The sequence below is a fragment of the Meleagris gallopavo genome, chromosome 5, assembly GCF_905368555.1.
Source record: "Meleagris gallopavo chromosome 5, MGAL_WU_HG_1.1, whole genome shotgun sequence".
NCBI classification, from domain to species: domain Eukaryota; kingdom Metazoa; phylum Chordata; class Aves; order Galliformes; family Phasianidae; genus Meleagris; species Meleagris gallopavo.
In genome coordinates, this window is record NC_139408.1 from 26,404,251 (window position 1) to 26,417,631 (window position 13,381).

Here is a 13,381-nt window from a genome sequence, read left to right on the forward strand (position 1 = left end):
AGTGACAACTGTGCTTCACTTCAGATGTCTCCAAGAAATAGACTGGATGAAACTGAGCATCTATAAAAAAAAATCATACAAGTTTCATCTCTCACAGGGAGATTCATTACTGCAGAAGGAAGATGACAGCTCTGTATCTGCGCAGCACCTCAAAAGGGGAAGGCTCCAATGGGTACAGAGATTCCTCAACTCTTGAGGAATGTACTCTTACAATGGCACTGAGAGGAAAACAGTCAGAAAAGGCTTAATTCAGAAACAGCTCAAGCTTTTGGGCCCTTTGCCCAGCAGGTTGCCAACTCTGACTCTTTCTGTTTCACTCCTCTTAGCAGGATTCACATGGCTGATGGCTTGAAAGCAATTAATCAGTGTCCTAAATTCCACCTGCCAATGAGCCCCTTTGTGCAGTTTTCTTAAGAGAAAAAAAATTAAACTTTTTAATTAAGTTTTTTCATCAGAAATCCTGTCCTGCTGATAATGGCAGGAAGGTATGTAAAAGTAATTACTCACACAATCTGTTTTTCGCACGCTTGCCACTCTCTTGTGAGGCATCCACTCTTCCTCTTCCAATTCATTATCACCCCTGCCCTACCTGCAGAGCCACAGGAACAGCATGCCACTGGTTTCCTTCCCTTACATTAGATGCTTCAGTACCTTCACAGGTCAAACACTTGGATGCCTTCCCCTCTGCCACAATTGCATAAATCCGTATACATTTGTTGCTATTTGCAGGAGCCAGAGACCAAGGGAGGTAACCAAGCCATGCGCTTCCCCAGTGAGCTTAATTAGCATGTCAGACAAAACCATGGGGGAAGGAAATTTATTAAAAAGCTATTTCCAAAATCACAGCCACCTGCTAGACAGTGAAATTCTTTGGCCTCTCCTCATACAAGGAGGAACTGCTGGGTTCTCCTGCAAGGATGCAGCACCAGCCAGCTAGCACTGGCTCAAGTTTGAAATTTTATGACTTCACACACACACACACAAAAAAAAAAGAGCACTAGAACAGTGTGACTACCTTCACTGAAGTTAAATGTCTCCTGCACCCTCCAGGGAAGACAAAAAAGATCAATAACCCTCAAATTTACGATGACCATTTAACTCACAATATTTCCTACAGCAGATGACAGGCATCTCCATTTATTATTTTTGTCAGAAAACACTACCCTCTATGGTTTACTGCATAACCTGTGTTGTTCACCACTGTCAAAATGAAAGCAGTTAAATCACCAGGGCACTCACTCTATTTCCACCTCGGCTGGTTTGATTTCTGTGCTTGCAATGAAACCACTTCCCCAGCAGAGAAGAGTCAGGCATGCGCTCAGCAGCTCCCACCGCTGCTCAGTACAGGAATCTGCACAGCAAGAAGTGATGCTGCTTCAAGTCATTTGTGAAACAAAAACTGCGTTCCCTTCTTCAGGGAGGAGGAGATGCTTTGGCCAACCCTTGCTCTCTTTCACTTGGAAAAGGTTGTGACAAGAATTAGGAAGCTGTGCGGCAAAGTACGAGTCCTCACAAATAAATCAAAGGTGCGCTGACAGTCTGTTCATCAATACTGCATGGAAATAATCCTTCATCAACAGAGGGCTATTGGCTGATGAACCCACCTTTCAGATTGAATTTGCTAAACCTTACCTGCAGGCAAGCCACATGATCAGACTACTATTCCCACAAGGTTGCTCTTGCACTTATCTACCACGTAACTAAGAACAGCAGACCCTGCTGATGAGATTGTGGCTGGAAGATCTCCAGCCACATTGCTACCCTGCTCACACCAGGCAGCCAGATAGCTAGAGCAGTACTGCCATAGGAAAATAAAATTTCCCATTTCTTTGATATTACAGAATAGTTTGGCTTAGAAGGGAACTTACAGCCCACTCAGTTCCAACCCATGCCGTGGGCAGGGCTGCCCCCCACTAGATGAGGCTGCCCAGGGCCCTATCCAGTCTGGCTTCCAGCACCTTCAGGGATGGGGCATCCAAAGCTCTTTGGGCAGCCTGTGACTGTGTCTCACCTCCCTGACAATTTTAAAAGAGAGCTTGCAAAGTGGCGAAAATATAAAAATTTTAAGAAGAGGGCTGGAAGCCAATGTTGCTTTTCTCACAAATTCTTCATGTCTTTTCCTGAGCAACCTAAACCTCCAGCTTCGCCAGATCTACACCATTCTCAGGCTCTGGAGGCCAGATTCCTGGTCAGTTTCTGGAAAACTATGCAGTTGTCCCATTTTAGTTGGAGAACAAATGGCACCTGTTTAGCAACAGTTCAAAGCCTATAAAAGCAACAAGGCTTCAAGCTTTACCTTGAAGAAAGTCAAGCTGTTCTCACAGTGGCCTGGCTCTAGGCAGTTGCATTTGAAATTCTGGTCTTTGCTTTCATGAAATACAATCTTTATGGCCAAGATCACAAAACGTGAGGAAGCAGCTAGAGTCAGGGCAGCCATTCACCAGTTTCACTCCCTTTACATAAGAAATTCTGAAAAGGGGATTGAAGACAATTTTGAGGTGTTTTATTTAACACCTGGGTGTTTTATTTAAGCATTCTCATTTCCCAGCATTAGAAGAGAATCTGAAAATATGAAGTCCACAAGGTGGCCGTTAATATATTATTAATGCTGAATTCATGACTCAGCATTCACCTGGTGCATGAATCTCTCTAACCACAACGACCGAGACTAAATGAAGATTGCACAAGCGTTACAGTTTCCTACATAAAATATTCTGTAGATTGTGAGTCTGTACACACTGCTAGAGCCTAAGTACGATTAATCCCTTCAGGGTAGATGTAAAGTAAGAATGAAAATCTCCTGACCTACTTTTTCCTTCAGAAATTGAAAGCAGTATTTTTACAGTACTCATACCTTCCTCCTCTTCCCAAAATCCTCAGCAAATATTGTATTCTTGACAATGTCAGTTGATGTTTAAAATTACAGCTGACTTTGCATCTCTGACTAGAGTTACTTTCAGGAAAGCCTGGTTTATTGCCTATGATTATTTTTATTTTATAGACTCCTAACTTCTTCCCTGACCCATAAATCCCTTTGTGACTCTTCAGAGTTTTATTCCACAAACATAAAAATCCATCTGCAGGCAGACAGTGTCAGGGCCATCTTTTGTTTAATTTCTGCCATGAGATTTTTGCACTTTGTCTAATTTGAACCATTTCCTAAGTGCTTCTGCTTTGCTTTCACTTGGCTTCAACTCTGTTTGCTGTTACTTTTAGTGTGTCAACGTGAGTTGCCTATTCAAATCTGCTATCCAAGATCCTAGTAAGTTTTCAAATTCTCAATTTAAACTATTAAGAATACCTAAGTGCTCAGCAGTCTCCTAAGCACAATTCCACCACAAGTTGTTGCTGCTTAATGAACTGCTGATTAGAGAGCGTTCTTTCCCTCTGCCTCTCTCTTTAATAGTCCCTGGACAGCCTTTACACACAATTTCCCCTCTAGCAATTCAAAGCAGTTGGTCAGGCATCACTACACAGCAAGCGCATGCGTGAGCACACACATGTACTTGTGTGGAGAGAGATGAAAGATGAATATAAACAAAAATTAGTCCAAATCACAGATAAGGAAGACTATCCCATATGGGCCTCTGATGAAACAGCAACCGAGCAAGAAGGAACAAGATGCTTGTTTATATTTATTCACAAAGAAATGAACAAATACACTGCTGGACATAAGAGAGAATTGAGCTGCATCAACTGCACATATAGCAAAGGACCTTCTATTATAATCTCCACTGCTTTGGTTTCCCAGAGATAGAAAACATATCTCCACAATTCAACACAAAAGCATCACTTCAGAGTTACTAAGGGAGAACACATGCAGAAAGCCACCAGCCCCCATCACTGCTCCATCCCCCCATCATCTATAGATGCTTCTGACCCCACAGCATCGCTCTGGACCCAGTGGGTGCTGTTGAGAGCCCCATTTCCAGCAGTGAGGGCAAGGCTCAGGCCTCAGCCACTGCTCTGCCTTCCTGCAGGGAGCAAAACAGGGCCAGGCAGAGCATCCTGAAACTACACCTATCGCTTGCCACTGGGTTAACAGGAATGCAAGATGAATGCAACGTAACTATTAAATAAAGCTGCCATATTCAAATACCTTCCACGTAGACACAAAACAGGATTTTGGAGTAGCAGTGTGATGAAATGAATCACTCTGCATGTCCAGAGCAATTATTTGTACATAAGGGAAATCTGACAAGCAGGGTTAGCTGCTACACTGCAGAACAGCTTGTTTAGGGCACGAACCTTTCCTGCTGCATGCTGCATAGTGGGTTAAAATTGTGTTAAAGTCATTTGCTTTCAACCTTTCCCTAAGAATGGATAATGGCATGACATCTCAGCTAAAGGATGTGCAATTGTAGACATATTGCACCACTGCTAGTGAGCAGCTCTCAGGGTAACCAACTGTTCCCAATCGCCTGAATCATTTTATGACCAGGTCAGATGTATGTAATTTGCTCTTGTTGTGACCTGATTTGGGGGATTTAATTCATTAGTAAACATTCTGTGTCTGCACATAGTGGGAGCCAGAGTGACCACTCTGTGTGGCTGTGCAGATACTGTACTCATCCACTGCTGCTGCCAAATTCAGCCTTTTTCTCCCATTGAGCGGTAAATCAAACACCAGCTCTACAGAGAATCCTGAAATGGGAGCACTGACAAAGCCAAAAGGCAGCAACCTGGTAACAGGTAAGAATGCAGCACTTGTAAGGAGAGCAGGCAGTTAACCAGGGAACTCACTGCCTGAGGAAACAGTTCAGGCAAACAAACTCGAGATTAAAATGGCATGACTATTTGTATGAACATGAATAGTATTTGCTTCTGAATGGCAGAGGATTCCATTCAAAAGAATCAACTTCTAAATCAATTAAACTTTAACTGGTACCCATGATGGCTGTACAGAATAGCGCAGCATGCAGCCACAGGGAACAGACTGCTCCCCAGGCAGGGGTATCATCAGCACCCAGTGTGCTGCTTCACCTCCCAGGGCAGCCAGAGAGCAGCAAATATGCGACTGTCATTAGGTATGGCCTCATCTGCACTGCAAAACTCAGATTATTTCTGTCCCAGAACCTTGCTTGCTTTTATTTGATTATTCGAATAAGTGCTGAGATGTGTATGCTTGCTGTATAGTCAGCATCATAGAATAAGAACATGAAAAATAGGAATTCAGAATAGAAGTTGCTCTTTTGATCTGCCTATCTGTATACTAGGGACAGCAATACTTACGCCATAACACAGTATACGAATTTATCGATATTTATAAATCAGAGAGAGATCAACTTCAAAATAGAGGGTGGTAAGGAAGCATTCAGCTCTTCACAAACTGTGAATGGGCAACTCTTAAATCTGGAAAAATCTCTCCCCAGAGAAATGCCAATAGCAGCAATACTGGGCACTACAATTACTCTTCAAGAGAAACCAGAGCTACGGACAGGATTCTGCACTGACTGAACTCTAATTGTGACACACCTGGACATGCCTAGAGAAGCTGAGCAACGACAGCACACTGTCACACTGCAGAGCATTGAGCACAGTATACTTCAGCAAGAAACACAAGCTGATATTTATGTATTTACTGGACATTAATCATGGACTTTAGAGACTTTTATGGAAACAAAGAGGAATTTCACTAAACATGTTTCTTTGCACTTAGAACTGCTCCTGGAACCACTTGGATACCACATCGAAAGTCAACATCCTCCACTTTTTAAAGAACAGACATTGAGACTAGCATTACTCTGCCCTGGTTTTACAATAACATTGAGCAAAAAAGACCTACAGGTCAAACTGCTGTTTGAGATCTGCTCACCTGTGTGGCAGTTGCACCTCCAGAAATGTTTCCTCCCAGTGCTGAGTGCTGCGAAACCATTAAGCTCATTATGAATGGGAAAGAACCAGAACCACATCCACATAGCTTCACACTGCTACCCCTTTCATCCTGTAGCTTAGCAATCTCAGCATAGCTCCTCTGCTCCCTTAGAATTTTCATCATGCCAGCTTTCCTTGCATTCACACTTTGAGGGAGACTGGGGAGGAGGCTCTTTTTGAATGGTTCACTTCCAATTATTATTTCAGTGTGCAACTTCTGTATGTTTGAGTATGCAGAAGAGGAACAGAACAAATATTTGAATAAGCTTGCCTTCTTTGAATGCTTTTCTTTGATTTGTATTTCCTTAATGAAAGCAACAATAAAACAAACAAAACAAACACATTTACCTCGACTGATTCCTTTTATAGGCTTCAATGAGTGAGAAACTAGCAACAGGGAAGAACAGACTGGCAAGGTGAATTGGAAAGGGACTTGATGCACGGAAGCCCTGCACTTCCCAGAATGCTCTTCCCTGAGGGAAGGACTGCAACATCCCAGCTCCTGCTTGTCCTTCTGAGCTCACATCCCATGGCAGCATGATCACATAGATGCTGTACATCCTCCACAGAATGGGTCTGCAGTCCTAGCTATGCCTTCTGGTGCAAGAGATAAAGTTGGACACGCAAGTAATATGTGCTGCCTCTTTGGCACTGAACACCGCAAAATCATTCAACAAGGGAAAAAGCCAGGGCTAACACACCATAATACTTGGGCCAAAGCCCTTCCCCATTCTCAAACATTTTCTCTTGCTTTATGTTTGAGTAGGGTGGATGTGAAATGAAATCACAATTCATAGAAATTGTTCAGTAACTCAAGAAAGCCAAAACAAACAACAAAAACAAAAAATCAAGATTAAATCAATAACACAGTTTACAAAATACCTAGAGTAAAACTTTCACACAAGAGATCAGCACATGCGCTTTTTGTTTTAATACAGGACCTATACATAGAACAGAGTGGAAGCACTAAAACATAGAGATATTGCAGATAAAGAACACCCTCCTTCAACCCCAAATAACACAGTTGAGTTAGTGTCAGTTATAATTGTGCCTGAACATTGTGTTTTCATTAACGTAATAATTGAGATCTCCAGAAAAGGATCTGGATGTCCTGGTGAACAATAGGTTGGCCATGAGCCAGCAGTGTGCCCTTGTGTCCAATGGTATCCTGGGCTGCACTAAAAAGAGCGTAGCCAACAGATCAATGGAGGTGATCCTCCTCTCTACTCTGACAGTCCTTGTTATAGAGGAAAAGAAAAAACAAAATGAATCTATTACATGCTTGGATTTGCATCAATGTAATAGATTACCAGGTCAAGGTTACCCATCAAACCTGTGCATGTTCTACTTAGATAGAATAGGGTTCCCAGTACCAATTTTCTAAAGCTGGAGATAAATTTTTTATCTAAACTACCTATATGTGTACCCATACACTTGAAATGCATGAAAATAGTACTGCTTAATTTTAATTACTTAAATATTTCCATTTATAATGACACTGCTTTTCCACCACCCACTTAAGCCAGGATATAATACAAGAATACAGTCACCAGAATAGACACTAAACATTACTCACTGCAAAGTAGTATTTAAAAAATCAAGTTAAAAAATCCCACCAAAACTAACATGCAGTTTAGTGTCAGATCCCAGAAGGATATAATTAATCCAGAAAGACACATACATTATTGTAAGATCAACTGCACAACTACTTCTGATACCAAGAAGATGCATCCCACCAGACTGGCTGCTCCGCTTTATCAGACTCAGCCCACAGTTCCCACCACCCAATCATGTCCAGGACACACTACTTTTCAACTTACAACTAATTCTTTCAACTTTTTTGAAATAAGTTTATTTCAACTTTCAGCTATTTCTAGGTTTAGAGCGGTATATCTTGGCAAAAGTGTCTATGCCAATCAATACCATAAACATCTTACTTCCTCCACCATGACTTCATGTTCTTCCTGGTGCAACAGAAACCCACTGTGCCACTGGAGTGCTTCTGCTTGTTTGGTTGGCTTGGGGCAATGCAGAGAAGAAAACAGAACGGAAACTCTAATGTTTTTGTTCCTAGATACACACTTTAAAATGCATGTGAGCTAAGTATCGCAAGGGTCAAGGCTGAAATGGTGAGACTACTGATCAGCACAAGTCCATACAAAATTTCAGTACATATGGAATGCAATACAACATATTGGAAAAATAATGAGAAAACTCCTAGAAATCAGAGCTTGAAAATAAAAACCATTTCCAAAAAGTGTTGGATTTGAAACAGACAAAAAAGATTGCCTGGTGAAGCTGAAGATCTGGGGATGAATATTTGTAAACCATAAAATACTAGTTCCCCTTGAAGAATTACACCTTCAAGAGTAATTTTAAACATCATCATCATTTTTAAGGCTGAAAATGTGCTCAGTCATTTTAAAATTTCTTTTAAGCATTCTGTGACATCAAATATATAGCTAAAATACAGGGGGGAGGGAGAAGAACAGTAAAAGCTGTTACTTGGTTCACTGTCATGAGTGTTTCTATAGCGAAATATCTCTGGAGAGTAAAGATAATCCCTGGGATTATTTTTCAACAGATATGAACAGTGATCTTGTCTGTGTTTCTTAGAATTAGGAAACATGAAGTGACAAATCCAAGCAGCCAGACACTCGTGTAATGATCTTGCTCAAGATCAATTCTAGTATTACCGTGGTGATTTACTGTGGTAAAAACCCATGTGAGAAAAAAAATGTAATTTCTTTCTGCCTTCTTTCTCTTGGTAGTTTCATGTGTAGCCTGTACATATGAAAATATCTTCATGATTGCAAACAGCATCTTATATTCTTAATTTATTTCTACTCTACAGTAATGTAGCCCATACCCATACACAATTAATGGAATGAGAGCAAAGTGAAGATGATCGTGGATTTAAAAAAAAAATAAAGCATTTCATGACTTTTAACAGAATGTTATGACATTCTGATTCTTCTGCTGTGCTAACCTTTCTGTTTGTGCATGAAAGATATTTTCTTATTATATAAATTGTAGTAGAGACAGAAATCTGCTTTGTTATTTTATTTGATTTACCAAAAGTGAACATTAATTATTCAGTCCATATAATTAACTCCCAGCAGAGACAATATTCAATGTCTGGAATGATGCAGGAAGACTCTGCCTTGGGCAACCGAACTGAGTTAAGCAGTTCCACTTGAGAGACTCTCAAAATAATTCAAACTAAGGGTGGGCATAAGAAGCACACAAGTCACCAAGGACTTATTTCATTACAGCAGCTTTGGCTTTGTATTTCCAGAGTACTCCACAATTTTACATACTTGTTTTTCCACTTGTCTTCCTTTTTTTCCCCATTTACTCCACAGGCACATCCTCCTTCCTTATCTCCCTCATGCATGCTCCCATGCAGTCCCAGCATCTGGCTCTCTCCCCTCCATACCCTTCTACCCTGTCCCTCCATCAAATCTGAGATGTGGCAAAGCAAGCAAACTGAGGCAGCAGCCCAAGGAGTTCTTGGGTTCTCCTCCCACAGGGCCTATGTATAGCAGTAGGGCAGTTCCCACACATGACATTCCTACACCAACATCACAGCATGAGCAATTATTCTCATTAGTTTCTTCCCTTTACTTTTAGACAATTAAGCATGGGGGCTGCTCACCCTATTTTCCTGGGGAGTGCCCAGGGCACTACCAATTCTGTACATGCTAAAAGTAAATGGCAACAAACACTGATAAAATGCATAATTTCAGAGGGATGCCCTAAATAGCATTCCATTTTGGGGACAGGATGAAAGCTATGCAGGTTGCTGCACTTCCATATCCCCACCACTGCCACAGCTACAGCACATTCAACAGGAAGCCTCAACTATTCCCCACTGCCTCTTGTGACATTCACTTTTAAGAAAAATAAACAAGCCAACAAAAAACCTGACCACAAAAGCTCCCAGCAACAGCAGGTGTGCTGTGGGGAAGACTGTAGGCATCATGGAAGGCCAGTTCCCCTCCCTTTTACCAGCCCTTCCCTACCCAGGGCCCTCTTCCTTTCAGACACCCTGGTCTGAAAACAGGAGGGAAGGCTCTGCTCCGACATTACCCTCATGGATCATGACAGATACAAAGGAGACAGCAACAAACTCTAATAAAGTACACTAAAAAAAATTGGAATGCATTGGTTGAGATGTACACATTTGTGGAGACGACTGAACACAACTACATCAGGAATAACATAGTTATTGTTGATCTTGCTTTGAAGGCTAGAAGAACTCTAAATTTCCTCCCAGATATATATTTGAATTTATTATCTATGATAGGCTTACATGTTTAGGTTCAGGTAGGTAAGCAATCTATTACAGTAGTATATACATGCAGGCATGTGCCATGTGTGTGGATGGACAAAGAATACAATGTTTTAGAATATTTGTTTTTCCAATGTTAGCTTAATTAATGAAAAAACATTGTATTTTGAAATATGACAAATTTCAAACAAGCGTCTGCACTTTGAAGGCTAATTGAGTTTAGCAAGTTCCAGAAGGCCATGAATGATGTTTAGACCTACTCAGAAAACCTACTATCTACAAAAAACAGTGAAATAGTGAAGCTGGTTGTCCCTTCTCTTCCCTTCACTGATGTTATTTAGAACTTCTCTAATGATAAGTATCCATAAATCCCTTCCAGTCCAGGTATGCTTTATTTTTCATGACTTTAGCAGACAATCTTTCTTACCAGGACCTGAATTTAGAGCCGTAGAAGCTCACTTTACAGTGAAAAGTGACACTGAATGTGGAAGTTTACAGCACACTTTTAGCTAGGCTTTTTCAAAGCCTGAGAGTCAGCAGATATTTGAGAAATATAATCCCTTAATCTGGAGATAAGCAATCTGAAGTACAGAGCAAAAACATAACTTTTCCAAAGTTATCTTCAAGGGATGAAGGCTGGTTGGAAATGCTTTTGGCTGCCATGACATTTACTTTTTTTTTTTTTAACTTGTCCTGGGAGCATACTTTACATCTGTACCATTAATGACACAAAGCGCATCATAAATGTTGCAAAAAGCTGAAATACGGGATAGAGGACTTTGAATGGAGATGACTGAAGAGAAGGGAATGTATAGAGAAGTGACACAATTCCCCACGTGGATCAGATTCAAATTCAGTTATAGGCCACAACTGAAAAGAAACACAAATAACTATCATAAGCTCAGTCTATATATCACTAAGACAAGAAAATCAATTCGGCACTATGCATCATCTCTTAGTGGAGTAAAACAGTACCTTATGTTACAGTTCTTCAATGAGACAAGCCAAAGGAGGGAAGTATGGATTGTAATAGCAGAGAGTTTATATGTACCAGGCAATTAAAAATACGTTCACAATAGAAGGGGGCTAAGTCTACTCACAAGGTCTCAAAACATATAAGTCAGAAAAATAAAGAAAACCCATTAAAATCTTCAAAATACATCTAAGAGGGCACAGCAGCAAAATTAAATGTTTTATTGCTATAGGTATTTGTACATCATGGAAGAAAAAGTGTAATTCCTCTATTCTTTTATTTTCAGCCTTATTGAAGGTTTGCTATTTAATATAATTCATCACTTCTGTTAGGGGACTGATGTAAAAGAGACTTTTTCTATATTCTCATTATTTGCATCTCTTTCAGAAAATGTCTTATAGGCACTCCTAACTCCAACTTTAGAATGAAGCCATAAAAGAAACCAAAATTTGCTATTCTCTTTTGCTTCTCTCTCATCTATTTTCTTCTGTTCAACCAGGAGCATTACCTCTCAGCAAGCTACTAAAGCCCCACTGAAAGGCTTATTTAGCATAAAATTTAAAACGAGATTACCATAGTTCTACTACTAATTCAGCCTTCATTAAACACATTCATTGCTTTTGTTCAAAGGCTGAGTGAAAATATTGACCACATTTGCTCTCTTGATGAGTTTTGTTAGTAACCCTCCACCCAGCAAGTATTTCCTTCCAAAATAGTCCAATGTTCTCCTTTCCAGTGTCCAACTTCTTATCCATCTTCTAATTCCCAATATTAAACAGAATTTTTTCCCTTCCATTTCCAATCCTTTATGAAGCCCACACAGATATGCACTCCCACACTTCTCTTCCACAGAAAATCATTTATCACTCTCCAAGAAATCAATGAAGAGTTTGAAAGAATCTTTCAAATGCCACTTTCAACAGGATTTATGACTTTAATTAATCTTTCCTTCAAAAATAAATAAAAAGTTTCACCTGTGCTGGGGAAGCACACATCACCACACAGGGAAGCCAGCACCACATGTCTAGAGAAGGTGTGCTAACGAGGCTGTCTTCAGGCCTGGTGCCACACAGCAAGCCAAGGCACTCTTACAGTTGGTGTGGCACAGAAGGCTAAGGGACTTTTAGCATGTAGAAGAGAGGAATATGAAATAGCAGCAAGTTATGAAACAGATCCTATGAATAATATTATCTTTGCAGTTTAGGAAAAAATCAGGGAATACCTCCTGATTGATTCTGTGATTCTAATTTCCTGCTGTTTTATCTCATTTCTCCTCCGTGGTTTATCTTCTGTAAAAATCAAAAAGCAGTTGTCAAACTGCTGGCGTGGTTCCCTTGCTCATGTCAGCACCACATTCAATATGCTCTGAGAAGAACAATTTCAGTACCAATAGTGAGCAAGCATGATACTCCTCCATGCTCAGCCAGAGTAACAGGAGCGTGGAGAAGCTCTTTCTTTAGCACCTGGATAAGCAGCAAAACCTCCTTTGATGTTTCTCTTTGAAGTCAGGGCAGAATTAGCTTTTCAGAAGTATTAGGAGTGACTCATTCACTTTGAGCACCAACTAGGATACTCTGATGTTTTTTGTTGTTTTTTTTTTTTTTATTATTTTTATTCTGTGTGCTATCAGGAGAGAGATCTCTCCTGCCAGCTCCAGTAGGAGTAGCAGTCATTACCTTAAGGACTCCACGTTTATCTCAATCTTGTTGCTCCTCCCTTGCAAAGGTTAAAAACAGCCCTGTGTACAGGAACACTGAAGTTCCTTCTGCTAAGTCTGAGCACAGTGGTCAGGCTGACGCCAACAACTCCACCTGACAGTGTGAGAGGAGGTCACCTGCTGAGAAGCTCCACGCTGGGAGAGTCTGCCTCTGAAACCCAGACAGCAAGAGAAGGAGACATGTGAAGGGAAATAATGACAGAAGTCCTGTATTTCAGAGAACACACTTTATCTGCATATGCTACTCTTTAAAACCCCACAACTGGATTTAGATTAGTGGCCCCATCTGTTCTCCCAGCACATAGAAACAGGAGACCCTGTCTGGTGAGTGAGTTCAAAGATTCCCTGACATTTCTTCAGGGCTGAGCATCCCTACAACCTGCACATTCAGCCAACGTTTGCATATACCAAATTAAAACATCACCAGTCATCAACTCCAGCACTTTTGCAAGAAAACTGAATGCTGTAAAAAATTTCTTCTGATGCACACAAAAACTTGCTCACACAACTAAGCAGATACATT

At 40.7% G+C, this 13,381-nt stretch overlaps 1 protein-coding gene across 4 annotated transcripts in view; it reads right to left on the reverse strand.

Annotated features, from left to right (window-relative positions):
• Positions 1-13,381, reverse strand: part of RGS6 (regulator of G protein signaling 6) — a 231,932-nt gene that overhangs the window by 153,353 nt on the left and 65,198 nt on the right. The window contains exon 1 of one of the 4 annotated variants that reach the window (XM_085224908.1): positions 5,816-5,967. The exons of the other annotated variants lie outside the window; for them this stretch is intronic. Within the exon in view, the coding sequence (XP_085081034.1) occupies positions 5,816-5,884 (69 nt within the window). The 5' untranslated portion in view covers positions 5,885-5,967. Of the gene's footprint in view, positions 1-5,815; positions 5,968-13,381 lie in introns of those variants that run through there. 4 annotated transcript variants of the gene reach the window in all.